Here is a 19,507-nt window from a genome sequence, read left to right as displayed (position 1 = left end):
TTTTAAAGCTAAGGTGAATAGAAAGAAATACTGTTAACTGATGGCACATGAAGGTTATTATAATCATTGTAATGAAACAAGTTGTGTGATTTGTTGAATGTAAAACTGATGATCTGCCCTGTAAACTTTCAGTCAATCCACAATAAAAACCTTAAAAAAAAATTTTTAAAACGGAAGGAATACCCAGAGTCACCATATCAAAAAGAAATGGTCTATGTCCAACCATTTCAAGAAGTAGCATAAGATCAAAGAGCCAATGATATTAAAGGAAGAAGTCCAATGTGTGTTGAAGGTACTGGCAAAGAACAAGGTACCAGGAATTGATGAAATACAAATAATCTTTCAACAAATTGATGAAACACTGGAGGAACTCACTCATCTACACCAAGAAATTCGGAAGACAAAGTTGGAAGACCTGGCCAACTGCCTGAAAGGGTTCCATATTTGTGCTCATTACAAAGAGAGGTGACCTAACAGAATGCAGAAATCATTGGGCAATATCATTAATATAGCAGGCAAGTAAAATTTTGCTAAAGTTAATACAAAAATGGCTGCAACCATACACTGACAGAGAACTTCCACAGGTTCAAACTGGATTCACAAGAGGACAAGGAACTAGGGATATCATTGCTGATGTCAGATGGATCTTGGCTGAGAGCAGACAGTACTACAGAGATGTTTACCTGTGCTTTATTGACTAAGCAAAAGCTTTCAGTTGTGTGAATCATCACAAGCTATGGACAACATTACGGAGAATGAATATTCCAGAACACTTAATTGCACAGATGAGGAACCTGTATATTGACCATAAGGAAGTTGTTGGAACAGAAGAAGTGAACACTGAATGGTTTAAATTTAGGAAAGGTGTGTGCCAGCATTGTATTCTTTAACCATACTTATTCACTCTATGTGGTGCTGGTGGTGGTGGCCATGGAGTCACTTCCGACTCACAGTGACCCTGCACAGGGTTTCCAAGGCTGTAAATCTTTACAGGAGCAGAAAGCCTCTTCTTTCTCCCGCAGAATGGCTGGTAGTTTTGAACTGCTGAACTTGAGTTTAGCAGCCCGACTCATAACCACTATGCTACCAGAGATCCTATGCTGAGTAAATAATCCAAGAAGTTGGATTATGTGAATTAAAACATGGCATTAGGATTGGAGAAAGACTCAGTAACAACCTATGATATGCAGATGATACAACCTTGCTTACTGAAAGGGAAGAGGACTTAAAATACTGACAAAGATCAAAGACCACAGCCTTCGGTATGGGTTGCACCTCAATGTAAAGAAGACAAAAATCCTCACCACTAGATCAATAAATAATATCCATATCAGTAGAGAAAAGGAGCTCTGGTAGCGTAGTGATTACGAATCGGGCTGCGAACCGTAAGGTCAGCAGTTTGAAACCACCAGCGGTTCCGCGGGAGAAAGATGAGGCGTTCTGCTCCCGTAAAGATTAACAGCCTTGGAAACCCTGCGCAGGGTCACTATGAGTCGGAATCGACTCTACGGCACATAACAACAACAACAACAACAACAAGTAGAGAAAAGATTTAAGCTGTCAAAGACTTCATTTTGCTGGGCTCAACCATCAACACTCATGGAAGCAGCAGTTAAGAAATCAAATGATGTATTAGATTAGGCAAGTCTGTTGCACAAGACCTCTTTAAAGTGTTCAAGAGCAAAGATGTCAGTCTGAGGTCTAAGGGACACCTGACCAATGCCATGGTATTTTCAATAACCTCATATGCATATGAATTTGGACAGTGAATAAGGAAGCCGGAAGAAGAATTGATGCATTTGAGTTATGATGTTGGACGAGAAAATTAAAAGTACCATGGAATGCCAAAAGAATAAACCAATCTGTGTTCAAAGAAATACAGCCAGAACGCGCCTTGGAAGCCAGGATGGCCAGACTTCGTCTCTCAAACTTCAGAATATTATCAGGAGAGACCAGGACCTAGAGAAGGATATCATGTTTGTTAAAGTGGAGGGTGAGTGAAAAACAAAACAACACACTGTTCACATCATCTCCCCTTTTAGATGGTAAACTATTTGAGAGACGACGTAGTGTTATTGACTTTTGATACCAGAAGAATGTTATGTATCAAAAAAGAAACATCTGGAATAGAAATGCTTTTAAATTTAGCTTGTACCTGAATTTACCTTGTATTTGAAATATCTTGTACTTGGTTAATGGAATATATTTGTGCATTCTTACATTTAAAAAAAAAAGTCTTCATGTTAATTTCTAATATAGTTCTTACTGATATGTGCAACCTATATAAACAAAGTTTTAAAGATCTTTAATTACTTTATGAATGTAAAGGAGACTTCCTTGTTAATGTGTGCCATCAACTCACTTCCAACTCAAAGCAACCCTGTATAGTGTTCCCAAGAGTGGCTGGTGGGTTTGAATGCCAGACCTTGTGGATAAAGTCACTGCTTATCCTATAGTCCGACACCAGCACTCAAAGGAACCCTAGGACCCAATAACTTGTGAATTGTTGAAGCACACAAAGCAATCTTACTCTCCAAGCACTTTTTTTTTTATCACTGTCACTGTCAAAAGTCAAAGCACATGTAAGTACATGTTTATGTAAATGAATGGAGACAACTTTACCTTGGCCTTTTATCATTTTAATATGTCCACTATTTTAAAATCTGATCTAGGTTAAAAAGTATAATCTGAATAAATCTTCGAATCCTCAGTTTAGTAAATAACCTGTTTTCACTCTAATACATGGTTTGTAGAATTTAGGGAATAAGAAGAATGAGAAACAGAGCAAAAGTAACTGGAGGTGATTAAATACAGTTTTCTAAAGACAATCTCTATGTAGTGGGCTGTACTGAACTGAATAGTGTTCTCAAAATTTTATGTCCACCTGAACTTCAGAATGTGACCTTATTGGGAATAAGGGTCTTTGAAAACACAATTTGTTAAGGATCTCAAGTTAAAATCAGCCTAAATCCAATGACGGGGTCCTGATACAAGAGCAGTAAGTGAAGACCCAGAAGCACAGAAGCAGTCATGTGAGGATGGAGGATCATTTGGAATGATGTGGCTACCAAGCAAAGGTTGCCAGGAACCACCAGAAACTATGAAGAAGCATGGTATTTCCCTAGAGTTTTAGAAGGTACATAGGACTGATGACATCTTAATTTCACACTTTTATCATCCAGAACTGTGAGAAAATACATTTCTATTGTTTTAAGTCACTCAGTTTAAGGTAATTTGTAATGGGTAGTCCTAGGGAAATAATAGAATCCTCCCAAGGTAAATGAGAATTCTTTGAGGGACATCAGTTCTTTTAATGATTTGTTGGGAATGAGAAGCAAATGAAACAAATATTGAAATTGATTATCTATGAGGAAAATAATAGAACACTTCAAACTCTGAATCCTTATTCTGGAAAATAAAGTGACATGTTATCTCAAATATGTTTATGTATATAAATGTATACAGCTCTATCTTGTGTATTTACCTTTGTTCCTATTCTGAGTTTTCCCTTCCAATTCTACCTCCGGAGCACTCTTAGACTAAATGCTGTCTTGAAGAGACATATTCTTCAATACAGCTACTATAAAAGTACCTCTGCATAGGGATTTCATCATCCTTCGAATCATCCCTGTGCTACCTCCTTCACCCATGCCACTTAGAAGATGACAATCAATTGTTTCAGTAATGTAAATATTTTACTGAATTGTTTTCTAAATGCTAACGAATTCAATTTGTTAGACAAGCAGATGATAATTTCCTAAAAAAAAAAAAAAAAATTAAATACCATCAAAACTAAACAATAAGATTATTTTACTACATATTTCAAGTTATTTATAAAGAACCTTCTATCAGATAAAAAAGGAGCCCTGGTAGTATAGTGGATTGTGAGCTGGGCTGCTAACTGCAAGGTCAGTGATTCAAATTTACAAGTCACTCCACGGGATAAAGATGAGGCTTTCTGTTCCTGTAAAGATTTACAGCCTCAGAAACACTATGCAGGATCACTATGAGTTGAAAACAGACTCCATAGCAATTTAACAACAACCATCAGATGAAAAGCACAATGCCCTTAAGTAAAAACTAAAAATTTTCACAAATTACCTTAGATAACAGCTTGTCAAATAAGCTATCCATTATCGCTACAAGCTTAGCTGAGATTTCAGCTATATGGTCATGGTAGTCCTGCAATGAGAAGTAACATATTTTGAAGTCCCTGGAACAAATCTATAAAAAACACAATTAAGGAATTACATTTATGAAATTCAGATAGAAAATGTATGAAAAAGTACCTTAGTGATATGATCAAAATGTCTAAGCATGCTATATTGCTTAGGCTGTAGTCGAGCTTCAAAATGAGCCCGGATCACAGGAATGTAGTGCACAATTAACTGCAAACAGCGTGAAGAAAGAGCTGGAGATCCAGAGTGTGGATATATTAGGGATTAACAAAAAAATATATTTAATTAACTTTAGTTACATATCCAGTTACATGAAAAATGTCAATTTTTTTACAGACCCCAATTTATTTCATAAAAGAAGAGCTCGGTGGCAGAAGGCAATGCATTTCATGTTGAGTAAGAAAATCATCTGATAATGAATAATGATGTAATGAACATGTTGATTTCTCATTCAATACTCTCAATGGACTCAAGGTGTAGGCATTATTGGTATGAAAAGGCTAATGGGACAACTGATTCTCTTTTGATATTCAGATATCTATCACTCTAAAGCACTTCATACACATTATATCTTAACATTTCTTAGAATGGTTCAACTTCCTAGTAATATTTGCTTTTGTTAGAATGGAAATGCTTCATAGTATTTCTCCAGAGATTAATTTTTCATTTATGATAATAAAGGAAATGAAGTTGCATTTGCCTTCAGTAGCACAAGAGCCTTTATATACATATATTTCAAGTTATAACAACACAGAGAATATAGCAACACCGTTGTAACATCTCAGAATGTGAATTAAGTACAATTCATACCCAAATTTTTTGTAGTTATTGTTTTTAGTCCAACAACTTGCAATGCACCAGCTCCAAGAACTAACTGGCAACTTCTTGAATTGAAGTACTAACAAAGGAAGGAGAAAAAAAAAAAAAAAAAAAGGCAAACAATAATAATTTATTCAAAAATATTTTCTAGAAAAATACACTGATTCTAGAATTAATTTTCTAGCATAAGCAATTAGGATCTATTTATGTAAAGAAAAGAAAGATTTCTAAATGATATTGTTGCCTGGTAGGGAAAAAAGTTTGAAAAGTTCTAAACTGTTTCGAAACTACTCTTTAATTTTCATTTTAAAAAATTAGCTCAGTTTTTCTTTTTTTTGAAAAGGTAAAAAAAAAAAAAAAAATCTCTGCACTAAAACTTGACAACTCAAGTTCCAGACAGAATTAATTGACTGGAAATTTTACAAAAATAAAACCTTCTCTCCATACTAGCAGCTGGTTAACTTGGGAGTTAAATATGAAATGGCTGAATAAAAGCATCACCACATTTTCATTTTACATCAATGGTTCTGAAAGAATGATTTAAGAAAAAAATCTCTAACCTTAGTGAGATGAATTTTGTAAAGTTCAGTGAATTCCTTCCATGCACATTTGAAACCAGTCCAGGTTTTTTGACCTAAGAGGCCTCAGTCATGTTCAGCACCTAACGAACAAATCATCTCCTGTTCCAACATCATTAACAACACTATGGGTGGAATGAGGATTCACTAAATGTGGAGTAAGAAGGCAGCAGGCAGCTTTTTTCCAATAACATGTTGTGATCCAACCATAATCCAATGTCAAAAAATCAGTTATCTTAAAGATAGCTTGACCTTGAAATATCGTAGAGCTGAAAGATCAGTCAAATCCTAATTAATTACTTTTTCCAAGTATTTTCACAATGGGATAAAATCATACACACCTTCAATAAATCTGACAGACGAATAAGCATGTCAGTAGTAACAGATGGGATGTTATCCACACACTGGCAATATTCAAGGATAATTCTTATTAACAGCAATACAGTTCTATAAGAAAAGAAAGATGACCGAATACGTAGTGAGAACAAGAAAATTAAACCGATTTGGCATATACAAATCTACTTACTAGCATGAGGGATCTCTCAGGATATAATTATCTTCTAACTTTAAATTGTGTGCTTCAACTACTATGCAGCAACACTGGACTAAGGTGAGGCAAGAGAAGTGTCTAGGGTGGAAAATTTAAGAAGGCACTCACTCTCCAGGCCATGCAATGTCACATGATCCAAAGAATAAGTGTGTTTCTAAAGGTTGGGCTATAGGCACCTCACTCTTTTGCAACAGTCTTATTAAGAAAGCCTCTCAATAAGTCAGGTATCCAACTCTTTAGCCATTTCAGAAACAATGTCTACTTGGTGTTTCTGACTGTTAACACAGTATGCTCTCAATCATAATTGTTGAATTACTGGAGGGTACCTGGTCCATATTAGTGAGATGAAAAAAAATCTATAATGGCTCCTAAGGACAATATATGTAATGTGTCTAAGGAGTTAACTGGTTATTTCAAAAGCTTCTCCAAAAATGAGAATGTTATCAACTCAAAAGCAGGGTATATCACAAGATGAAAAGACCCCCTTACTGAGAGGCTAAATCAAATTGAAATTAAGGGGAATGAACTGTTATTGGGTAGTTAAATTCAGTGAACTGCTAACCAAGGTCAGTGGTTCAAACCCAACAGCTGCTCCTTGGATACAAGGGATCTATGAGTTGAAACCTATTCCACAATACTTAACAACAACAACAAATTCAATGTTTTATAAAAGTTTGATGGGTATCAGGAACTAGTGGTTCAAGAAAGATATTAGCTAGCCTTTATAACAGCGTATTTTCAGACTACATATTACTCTCCATGCATATCCCTGTTATTGTTAAGTGCTATCAAGTTAGCAGTCCAGTGCTTATCCAACAACACTACACCAGAACTCCTATATATCTCTAGAATCTATTTTATTGGGCATGAGTCCATTACTTCCCTTTTATAATCTTCTTTCAGAAGATATAATATTCCCCCCACTTTGCTTAAAGATCCAGAATGCTCTTTATCTAGACAGCCACCAAGCACATGAAAAGTAACAAGATATGGGTAGTTACGGGTGATAGCATAATGAGAGTGAAGGGATGAGATTACAGGGAGGTTGAAAATAAGCTTTCGCCTACCAGGAGTAGGGAAGGAGTCCAAAGGAAAAAGGAATAGAGGCTTTGGCTTAAGGCTTATATACTTCAGAGTGCTGGACAATACAGATTGAAAAAAAAGATCAATTTTATGCATACTTTTTGAGTACTTACTAAGTGCCAAGAGAAATAAAAATGTCATGGCATGACTCCCACCTCTGAGGAAATTATAGTCTACCTGGGAGACTTACACATAAAATAATGCTAATATACTCTAGTGGTGATGATTGTGTACTGTGGAGTCAGTTCTGACTCACAGTGACCCTGTATTGGGTTTCCAAGGCTATAAATCGTTACAGGCACAGCAGGCTTCATATTCCTGTGAAACCGCTGGGAGTTTCTAACTGCTGTCCCTGAGATTAGCAGCCTGACTCGTAATCACTATACATACTCTGGTAGGTGTCATGATAGAGGCACACAGATTTAAAAGGAGAGGCGAGGATCATCCATTCTCCCTAGAAAAGACTTGGACAGTGAATAAAAGCAGAGAAAAGTAAAAAAGAATGCTAGTTTAGATACTGGTAACTAGAACTTGATTAGAGATTTAGCTATGTTTGGCTCACTTTATGATAAATATTTAACCTTCTAAGCTTCAATTCTCTATTATCTATTTCAAAATGTGGTTGTGAAGACCAAATGAGACCACATATATGAAAATACATGTAAAGTGTTATTAGGGAATATGAAGATATCGTTTTAATCACCAACTGGATTACTAGTCACAAGGTTGGCAGTTTAAAACTACCAGTTGCTCCTTGGAAACCCTATACTGGGTCACTAGGAGTTGGAAGCAACTTGATAGCATGTAACAACAAGCAACATTTAATAAAAAGCATCTATTACCAGACTTGCAACATTAAAATTTATATTTTCTTTGTTAATGTGAATTTGATAAACTGTTATTGGCAAGAGAGTAATGACTCAATGACTAAAATGATGATAATGAAAATAATAACTAACAATTATCAACTTTTTATTCAGCACTGTTGCTGTTTGGTATCGTCAAATCAATTCCAATTCAGAGACCCCATGTGTGAGAAAAGACCTGTTTCAGAGGATTTTCTAGGTTCCAGTTTTTATAGGAGCAGATGGCCAGGACTTATTCCAATGGAGCCATTTGGTGGGTTCGAAGTGCCAAACTTTCAGTTAACAGTCAAGTGCTTAACCACTGCGCTACAACGGCTTTGTGTTAAATGCTTTATTTGTATTATCTATTAATTTTCACAATAATTTTATGGTACAGTATTGTTACTCATGTTTTATCCTATAGATCAGCAAACTGAGGCACACAAAGTAACTTGTCCAAAGTCACGAAGAGTAGCAGAGACCCCGGGAATCAAACCTAAGCAGAGCCCACAATTTTAGTCTGGGATACTTGCAACATGGGGAATGACTATACCACCCTTGGACCATCTAGATTTCCTGTTATGAGAAAAAACAACCCCGTTTAATTAAGCCAGTACTCAACATACAACACAGTGCAGAACATAAAAAAATTAATCCACAAAGTTTTTTAAAATTAAAATTTTTAATTTCAATTTTCCAAATTAATTCAAAATAAAACTAGAAGACCTATTTTAAACTGACTTAAATAATAAAGAAAACATATCACTTACCCAACAACAGCATACTGCTGTCCATCAACAATAAGAACTTCAGCTGGTTTCCTTTCTTCTGTAGCTAGATAGTAAAGCAAATAAACAAGAGAGACAAGAATTCAAGATGAAACAAAATAATGGAGAAAAAATGTCCAGTGCTTGCCCTTTAATATGTTGTTGCTGTTATTGTCAACTGCAATCAAGTTGATTTCGACTCATAGCAATTCTATATAGGGTTTCCAAGGAACAACTGGTGGATTTGAACTTCCAACCCTGTGGTTCACAGTCCAGTGCTGATCCAGCAACAGCACATCAGAAATCTATCCTTTAATAAATATGTGTGTGTGTTGTTAAGTGCCATTGAGTCAGTTCCAACTCATAGCAATCCTGTATAGGGTTTCCAAGAGCAGCTTATATGTTTGAACTGCCAATCTTTCCGTTAGCAATCCAGTGCTTACACTACAACGTCACACCTGGACTCCTATCTATATATCTATCTATCTACACAAACACACATATATATAAATAGTGTATACTATACATTCTGTCCTCTGAATCTGTGGGTTCTACATCCACAGATTCTAACTAACTGCAGATGGAAAATTAAGTGGTCAAAGCAATACTTCAAAGGTTAAGAGGGAGTGTAAAGTGCTATCTATATAATATTTACATTGTATTGTTGTTGTTTAGTACCTGTGTAGTCCGTTCCACAAACAGGACCCTGTATAGGATTTCCAAGGTTGTAAATCTTTGCGGGAGCATAAAGCCTCATCTTTCTCCTGCAGAGCGGCTGGTGGGCTCATATTGCCAACTTAGTGGTTCATAGTCCAGCACTTATCCTACAGAGTCACCACACTCACTAACGTTGCATTATTGCTGTTGTTAAGTGCCTGTAAGTTGGTTTCCATATATCACAAATAAACTAAAGGGACTTAAAGTATATGGGAGAATATGCATACGTTATATGCAAATAATACATCATTTTATTATGTAAGGAATTGAATATTCATGAATTTTGTTATCCGTAGGGGGTGGGAGAGTAAACGTGTCCTAGAACCAATTCCCTGCAGATACTGAAGGATGAATGTATATGTAATAATACATATATGTAACAATAATACGTATATTATTAACATTAGTTTAGTAGGGTTAGAGCTAGCATTTCAATCACTTATCTTTTACATATTGTTATTCTTGAATACAAATTAATATTGAAAGTTGATGGAGAGACTATTTAATTCTCAATCCAGAACTTACTTTATTTCATCATGTAGTGTTTCTTAAAATTATAATACAAAATTCAGCATGTAAAGGTGAAAATACAGTGGAATGGGTTATTGTCTCAGATCAGCAAAATAAAGTAAATTACCATGGGCAAGTTATCATGCTTCTGTAAGTTTCAAATCCCTTTGCACTCCTTTTAAGATGTGACGTTTCTACTTCTCTTTTAAGCAAACAAGTTCGGTGTGATTAATCAAAATTCACTAAATTTTTGAGACTATATATTTTTTGGAATATAGGGACTGTGTCTTTACCAATTTTCTACACTAAAGATTACTATAGCATAGTAGCTAAGAGAAGGGGCTCAAAAGTCAATCTGCTCAATTTAGAGCCATGGTTTTGTAGGACAACTGGCATAATATAGTTCTTAAAGTTTATGTTTCCCTCTCAGTAAGGAGAATTGTTGGTAAGTGCCGTCAAGTCAGTTCTGACTAACAGCAACCCTGTGTAAGGTTTCCAAGAAGTGGCTGGTGAGTTTGAACCAACGACCTTGTGGTTCAAATAGACATTGCAGTCCAACGCATTAACCCACAGCGCCACACCAGGACTCCAAGGTGAGTAGTCTTAGGGTTTAAAAGCTTTTAAGTGGCCATCTAAGATACATCTACTGGCCTTTATTCGTCTGGAATAAAATATATAGAAAGAAGGAAACCCAAGAAAACAAAGAAGGAACTGGACTGAAGGACTGTCTACATGAACCACTCCTTGAGGACCACCTTGAGACCAAAAGAACTAGATAGTGCCCTAGTAGCTCTCACTACAAAAAGTTATGATTAGGAACATAATAGGAAAGCCTTCACAAAAAGGAGAAAAAAACGGAAGAAACAGAAATTAAAATTCTAAAAGAATCCATACTTACTGGAAATGTTGAGTCTGCAGAAGTCTCTAAGACTAGGTACCCAAGTTGCTCTTCAAACCTTGAATTGAAACTGTCCCTAAAGACACTTTTAAACTAAGTGATACGTTAGCCCAAAGAATAAAGCTTTGTTTTGTTTGCTAAGTACTGCTGACTTGATTCCAAGTATAAGGCTTTTGAACAGTGGTTAGTAAGTTTTTAATCCCTGACTTTGTGAATAAAGACAGTCACCTTTAAGTAGTGCATTACTTAAAAAATAATTATTTATATAACACCAAAGGGTCAACAGGTATTTTAAAACATAGATGAGAAGGCTGAGGGACAAGGAAATTAAATAAATGGAAGTAAAACAACCAGAACAGACATAACAAGAATGTCAATACAATGTGAAGAATTTAATCAATGTTACTAATCATTTTGTCTACACGCTGTGGAATGGAAGTGGATTTTACTGTATATAGTTTGACCTTTTTTTTTTTTTAAGTGAATCTGCTGAATTCGAATCTGAGTTCTACCACTTCCTAGCTGTGCAACCTTGGGCAAGTTCTTTAAACTCTTTAAGCCTCCGTTTCTAAATTTATTAAATGAGAATACAAACAGTTTCTAGATCATGGAACTATAAATTACATAAAATTTGTAAAATGCATTAGAACAAATAGTGTATGGCACCTAGTAAGCACTCAATAAATATGATTATCCATTAATGTCTAGCTGAGTAGCTAGTAACTCAATAAATGTGTGGTGGGTAAATGAATAAAAATAATTTTTTAACTGATTAGAACTAGAAAAATGCTAATCTACTTCCAATAAGTATACCTTCTTATCTTTCAGGTAACAAACAAAAAACTAGGGCAGAAGCAGATTATGTAAAAATAACCTCTTAACTGCTGGTATCCTCTCAAGAGGAAGAAAAAATAAAGAGTTTAGTTTACAGGAGAAAAAAAAAAAAAAAAAATCACAGTTAATTCAATCACTCTACATTTACAATTGTTAATTCAACAATTGTTGTATTTGCTTAACAGTGATACTAAAAAAATGTTCCCAAGCAGAAAACACAAAGGGGCTTCAAAAAGTTCGTGAAAAAATATAATTTAAAATGAAAAATGTTCACAAACTTTTTGAAGATCTCTTGTATGTAGCATACCACCTATTCTATATATTTCTATAATGATCTCTAACCACATAAGGTATGAGTCACTATTACGCTTTCAATATACTTATGTATAATCATTCATAATATGAATTTTGAAATAGAAATATGTCTTTGTGAGGCTCTCTAACATTAAATATAAATCACTGTTGCTGTTAAGTGCTGTCAAGTCAGTTCCTAAACTCTGTCTAGGGTTTAAACCACCAAGCAGTGAGCAGTCCAGTGCTTATCCTCCAGCACCACACTATATATCATTAGAAACCTGTAAGTCATTAAAAAGTTATTTATAAAACTTCTGAACTTAAGACACAGAAGCATGTAAAGCATATGGCAAATGTGGTAAACAACGCTAAGTTGATTGTGACCCAGCATGCTATAATAAAAGAAAACATACAAATATAATCTTCGTAAACCATCCACCCTTGAGATATAAATCTAAATAATCTCCCTAATGCCTAGCCTTGAAGAAAAAAAAAAAGCTATATTCAGCTAATCTCTAATACTGGAGAAATGACATAACATTTGATGTCATGCTGGCCCTTATCCTGTGAGGACAAAGTGAAAAATTCACATGTAAACCCTGAATTCCTGATCAAGAACTGAGAGAAGGGAGAAACAAAGGGATCTTTCTCTAGCCTCTCATTTTTTCTGCCAAGACTCTGCCTGTTGCTGCCAACCTGTGACCCTAGCTACAAGTGACATCTGCTGAGTTCAAGCCATGCTAAGCCTTCCTCCTGAGACCTATCATTACAGGTAAAAGCCTGAAGTCTAAACATTTTTAATATAGCCATTTAGCTGACATTGTAACTGTAATTATTAATTCTGATTCGCTGGTTCTGAAGATATGTGAGGTCATACTCGCATGCCTTGCCATGACTACACTGCAATAAACTAAGCACATTTATGCATGATAAACTTGTTGTTGTTGTTGAGTGCCATCGAGTCGGGTCCGACCCATAGCGACCCTGTACAGGGTTTCCGAGGGTGTAAATCTTTACGGGAGTAGAAAGCCTCATCTTTCTCCCGCGGAGCGGCTGGTAGTTTCGAACCGCTGACCTTAAGGTTCGCAGTCCGATTCGTAACCACTACGCTACCATGATAAATTTAAATATCTATTAATTTTCTAAGTAAAATCTAAAATCCTACATGACAAAACCTCAGAGTGGGAAACAGTCAAATAAAGCTTGAATGAGTAGATGAGTAACAAAGAGTTTTATAATTCTACACTAGTGATCTAGTCTAGAATAATCAGTGTTTTATTTTTCTTTCAGTTTTGTTTTGCTAATATAATACCACTAATGTTAAAAAAATTATAACTACCCCCAACACTGTTACCTTCCAAAAAATGGTCACTGTTATCAGTTGCAGTGGAGATGATTAAAACTCATGGTCACCCATGTGTACAGAAAAGAACTGTTCCATAGGATTTTCAAGGCTATGACTTCCAAACATCAAGCTTTTAGCTAGTAGTCTAATGCTTAACTCTTCACACTACCATGGGACTCCTCAAATGGTCACTAAGTAACAGAATTCTTAATTCTCTGAGTCCTTTATCTGCCCTATATGAACATATTTTATACCTGTTCTTAAGCCCTTTCCTCTTGTTAGAGTGGTATAAGAGGTAACTTGAACTCATGAATTCCAGTTCAATTCCAGAAGACTTGCCTTACAAATCATTCTCATTCCTAGCCTGTATCTACTTCCTTCCTCTTCTTATTAAGTATAAAAACATAATTCAGTTTCTTCTGTCTTTAAAAAAAAGAAACAAATCGCTTTTCTCTGAGAGGATCAAGGTAATAATTTCTCTCTTCTCTCTCTACTGTTGTTATTAAGTGCTGTCAAGTCAGTTCCTCCAACCCATAATGACCCTGTGCACAATAGAACGAAACAGTGCAGAGTCCTAAACCATTCTCACAATTTTTGTTACGTTTGAGCCCATTGCTGCTGCCACTGTATCAATTCATCTTGTTAGGGGTTTTCTTCTTTTTCACCAACCTTCCACTTTACCAAGCATAATGTCCTTCTCCAGGGACTGACTGATCCCTCCTGATAATACGTTCCAAGTATGAGAGACAAAGTCTGGCCATCTTGGCTGCTTCTCTCTCTCTAGGTACCTCTTTACTTTCCTTCATGGCCAAATTTGTTAGGAAAGTAGGCTATATTTCTTGTATGCCTTTCTTATCACCTTTCAGTTATTTTCAGCAGTGAGCTATAATTTGACTCCTATCACTCTACTATTACTAAAATTGCAAATAATTCCCTATCTGCCTCTACCTGTATTTTACTCACCCTCACTCTTATACTATAGTTACTTTTGGTAAAAACGTGAACTATACAATTTGAAAATATTTCTATGTAAAAATATTAAACTTTCATTGTTGTTGTTAAGTGCTGTCAAGTTGGTTCTGACTCCTAGGGACCCTGTACAGGGTTTCCAAGAAACTGCTGGTGGGTCTGAACCGCTGACCTTGCGATTAGTAGTCCAGTGCTTATCCTACAATGCCACACTAGGACTTTCAATAAATGTATAAAATTAGAAACAATGACAATTTCTCTCTTCAATAAAAAAAAAAATCAGAAATTTCATAATTTCAAGCTGGTATTACAGGACACAGTGTAAATTAGTTTATATCATTATCATATGGTGACTACTCTTTAACTGGTATACAAAAACATCTCCCAGCCATGATAACCATTTGATATGAAACTCAGCCTATATTTGATAACTAAGACAATTTCCCCCTTGAAACTCTTAATTTACTTTTATGTTCTTCTGGATTTCTGCCTTCCTCTTTGGCCTCTACTTCTCTATCTTCATAGTCCTCTTTTTCTCACGTTCTTTCTATTTTTCTCTATCATATTACAACTACATAATTTATGATGATTTTATATATATATATATATGTTGTTGTTGTTGTTGTTATGTGCCATCGAGTCGGTTCCGACCCATAGCGACCCTGCATAGGGTTTCCGAGGGTGTAAATCTTTACGGGAGTAGAAAGCCTCATCTTTCTCCCGCGGAGCAGCTGGTAGTTTCGAACCGCTGACCTTAAGGTTCGCAGCCCGATTCGTAACCACTACGCTACCAGAGCTCCTTATATATATATATATATATATATATATATATATATATATATTTTACATTCGATTTAGCGCCTTTAAAGTAGAATTATATTTTTTATCTCTTTACCCATGAATGAAAGGAGCTCTGGTAGAGTAGGTTACGAATCAGGCTGTGAATCTTAAGGTCAGCAATTCAAAACTACCAGCTGTACCATGAGAGAAAGATGACGCTTTCTGGTCCCATAAAGATTTATAGCCTCAGAAACCCCGTACAGGGTCGCTATAAGTCGGAACTGACTCCACAGCACATAACAACAACAACCAATGAATGATGCAGTTAATGTGCTCAGCTGTAACTAAAAAGTTGAAAGTTTGAGTCTATCCAGATGTTCTTCAGAAGAAAAGCCTAGTGACCACTTCTAAAAAAAATTAGCCATCGAAAACTCTGGAGCACAGCTTTATTGTGATTCACATGAGGTCATCAACTTGACAACAACTGTTATAGCTTTTTAGTTATCAATATCTAACACAGAAAAGAAGCTTCCTAGTTTTTTCTAAATGAATAAACTCAATAAGATGGTATAGTGATTAAGAATATAGCTATAAAATCATATGAAACTGCCTTTAAATATTAGCTCATCATTCATGACTTTGGACAAAATTCCTTAACCTCTAAAGGCTCAAATCACCTACTATTTAACAGAGCCATAACAGTAACTTCCTTAAAAGTTATTTTGAAGACAAACTCAAGGTAATATATGTAACATTCTTGGGTCAGTGTCTGGTACATGGTTGCTACTCAATAGATATTTGAAAGTACCTTAGTATTCTCCCTGTCAACTATTTACTGACTAAGCTGGAAATATTAGTTGTGGGCTTTTTGAGCGGTATTGCTAATTAAAGAAATATTAAACAGTCACAGGAAATAAACAAACATAATATAAAATGAGAAGAAAGAGTGAAAGAAAACACGTACCCCCAGATTTTTTTTCTGGTAAAGCAATCTTTCCATCTGATATAGAATCAACAAGATCCTGAAATTCTGCAGGAACATCAGCTTGCTTCCAGCGTTCATTGTCTAAAAGGAGGCTATTCAAAAGTGAAAAGAAAGGGAGATTAATGATAATATTTCACTGTCATCTTCCTTGGTTGAACAGAAAAGGAAAAAGAGCTGAATAACCACATAGACTTTTAAAAGTGCTGGGCACCTTAGTAAATTGAAATCATTTATAAACAATATCAATATTTTAGGAAAATATGTTCCTATTCAGATTCCTTAGCCTAACCAAGACTAGTGGTAAAAGATAATTTACTTCATTGAGTAGAAAGGAAAAAAGAAAAAAACCTCCCATTTAAAAGCCAGGAAATTTGACTGTAATTCTATGAATGCCTTTAATTTAAAAAAATTAAAAAAAAAAATTTAAGGGCATTCAGGTTGGTCAATCTGTTAAACCTATTTTACATTGTGTTTTGTAAAGAAAGAAGGGGGAAAAAATTGGAGAATAAATGGATATGGAGATACCTGAGCTTGGTTTTTCTCTCTTCATGAAACCTATTTACAAATTTATTAGCTTGGCTCTGAAGTGCTCCAAGTAATGACATGCTTTTTCTTCCACATATTTGTTCAGTGTCTAAAATGAATGTTTCCATTAACCTGGAAAGTGTTATGAACTCCGTGGAATTTAGCTTCTCAAGAAAACCATCCTAAATTTTAAAGATAACACAAAAAATCATGAGCATTAATATACCATGCATGGATGACCTATAAAACCAATTTAACAAGTTTTAATAAGTCTAAAACAGAAATCATTTTTATCACTTCTAATGAAATCTCTGAACACTTTCCATCTAAACACTTTAGTCCCACAACCCTCATATAAAGAAGTTGCATATAAATTTTTGTAAAAATCTAAATTTGACCTCTTTACAGATACCTATCCCATTTTAGACAATATAGTAGCTGAAATGATTTCAAGTTATACTATAAAATTTCAATACTATTGGAGTTTAACTAACTTAATAAAAGTTTGACCATATACATACCCTACACAGACAATAGTATATTAGTGTTTCAACTTAATTATTAAGGCATTATATGTTAAAATAAGTTCTTTAGTCACTTATTTGCTTTAATAATTTTTCTTACTTCTTTTATTTGGATTATTTTACATCTCCTTAACAGGCTACACCAACAATGCTATTACTTTTAATAAGTATCAAAAATATAATACACATTATAAAAACAGTGATACAGCACAGACATAATTCAAGACTTTCAAAACAAATTATATCAGTTATAAAATATAAAATAGCTAAAGCCTTATCAAAATAACTAACCTTTGCTCTTGACATGAGAAATTTGACAGATCGATCATGGCATGTATCTGACGCACTACACAGTAACTCCTGGATACTATTTGCCAGTTTTCCTAGCTCCAAGTCAGTTAACTTCATATCTTCACTGACCCTGAAAATGATTAAATGAGATTTGGTCAGGTAAAGTTTCAAGTCCATTGTTCTCTATAAGTGATATATCAGTTAAAAGAACAAAAATCTATAAAAGTTCACATTTGAGACAAATTTTGTGATGTGTCAAACACTTCACAGTTTCTGTACTGAAACATCACTCAAACATGCTCAGATAATGCAAATATGTATATACTACCTAGCCTTAAGAAGAAAAATAAGGAGCCTGGTAACCCGGTGGTTATAGTGCTCAGCTGATAACCAGAAAGTTGGTTGTTTAAATCCAGCAGCCACTTCACAGGAAAAAGATGCAACAGCCTGCTTCTATAAAGATTTACAGCCTAGGATAATTCTACTCTGTCCTATAGGGTCGCTATATGTCAAAACTGACCTAATGTCAAGTTTAGTTTTTTTAGTTTAATGTAAGCATAATCTCTCTCTGCTGTCGTATCGTAAACATTCAGTTCAGCCTTTGACTGGATATTGAACAAAAATAATACCGAATATATAAGGGGGCCATAAAAAGTTTGTGGAAAAACTCTAGTATCTTTTAATTATACTTTTTCATGAACTCTTCAAAGTCCCCTGGTATACACTGTTATTAATGTTAAGTGCCTCTGAGTCTGCTCAGACTCATAGTAACCCCATATAGAGTTTCCAAGGAGTAGCTGGTGGTTTGAACCACTGACTTTGTGCTTATCAGTCCAGTGATTATCCTATAGTGCTACACCAGGATATACATACACATAGATAAACAGGAGCGGCAAAAGAGAAGTTTTACAAATGCACCAAGGATGACACATAACGGGGAGGAAGAAGGAAATAAAGTTATTTCATGGCAAGGAATCCCTCTATTTACCGAAAATTATGAGAGCTAGTATTCAGTTAAACTCAACTCAAATTTACTCAGTGTTCACTATGCTTAGAAGATTCCTGGTGTGGCACTGGATAAGCACTGGATTGCCAACCATAAGATCAGCACTTCAAACCCACCAGCAGCTCCCTGGAAATCCTACAGAGTCACTATGAGTCAAAACCAACTCAACGGCACTTAACAACAACAATGCTGAAAAGTGCTAAGCATTCATCAAGGATCTTACAAGCAAACAGTAATTTTTATAAGATGTAATATGTTGTTGTTAAGTGCCATCGAGTTGGTATCGACTCAACGACCCTATGCACAATAGAATGAAACACTGTCTGGTCCTGGGACAACCTCACAATCGTTGCCACGTTTGAGCCCACTGATACTGCCACTGTGCCAATCCTTATCATTGGGGGTTTTCCTCAATTTCTATGACCCTCCACTTTACCAAAGATGATATCCTTTCTCTAGTGTCTGGTCCCTCCTGACAATATGTCCAAAGTATGAAAGATGAAGTCTGGCCTTACTGCCTTCCAAAGAGCACTCTAGCTGTACTTCTTCCAACAGAGATCTATGTGTTCTTTTAGCAGTCCATGGTACTCCAATGTTCTCCTCCAACACCATAACTCAAATGCATCAATTCTTCTATGGTCTTCCTTATTCACTATCCAACTTTCACATGCATATGAGGCAGTTGAAAATACCATGGCTTGCGTCAGGCACACCTTAGTCCTCAGACTGACATCTTTGCTCTTCAATACTTTTAAACAGGTCTTGTACTACAAATTTGCCCAATGCAATACGTCATTTGATTTCCTGACTGCTGCTTTCATGAGTGTTGATGGTTTACTAAGCAAAATGAAGTCACTGACAACTTTAACCTTCTCCATTCATATAGATGCAATTTATTGGTCCAGTGGTGAGGATTTTGTTTTCTTTATATTGAGGTGCAACCCATACCAAAGGCTGTGGTCTTTGATCTTCATCAGTAAGTATTTTTTTTACAAATCTAAGGAAGGTT

The 19,507-nt window shown here is 35.4% G+C and overlaps 1 protein-coding gene across 3 annotated transcripts in view; it reads right to left on the bottom strand.

The window, feature by feature from the left end:
* VPS54 (vacuolar protein sorting 54 homolog (S. cerevisiae)) overlaps positions 1 to 19,507 on the bottom strand; it is a 144,896-nt gene that overhangs the window by 30,344 nt on the left and 95,045 nt on the right. For all 3 annotated transcript variants that reach the window (XM_006862966.1, XM_006862964.1, XM_006862965.1), the window contains 8 exons: positions 17,493 to 17,622; positions 16,678 to 16,859; positions 16,132 to 16,244; positions 8,824 to 8,887; positions 5,917 to 6,022; positions 4,989 to 5,076; positions 4,290 to 4,411; positions 4,102 to 4,182 (listed from right to left, as the gene is read on the bottom strand). In XM_006862966.1, coding sequence (XP_006863028.1) covers positions 4,102 to 4,182; positions 4,290 to 4,411; positions 4,989 to 5,076; positions 5,917 to 6,022; positions 8,824 to 8,887; positions 16,132 to 16,244; positions 16,678 to 16,859; positions 17,493 to 17,622 — 886 coding nt within the window. The remainder of the gene's footprint in view (positions 1 to 4,101; positions 4,183 to 4,289; positions 4,412 to 4,988; positions 5,077 to 5,916; positions 6,023 to 8,823; positions 8,888 to 16,131; positions 16,245 to 16,677; positions 16,860 to 17,492; positions 17,623 to 19,507) is intronic.

Source organism: Chrysochloris asiatica, unplaced genomic scaffold (assembly GCF_000296735.1).
Source record: "Chrysochloris asiatica unplaced genomic scaffold, ChrAsi1.0 scaffold00052, whole genome shotgun sequence".
NCBI classification, from domain to species: domain Eukaryota; kingdom Metazoa; phylum Chordata; class Mammalia; order Afrosoricida; family Chrysochloridae; genus Chrysochloris; species Chrysochloris asiatica.
The sequence above is the reverse complement of the archived record's forward strand: the minus strand, read 5'-3'. Positions and strand labels throughout refer to the sequence as shown.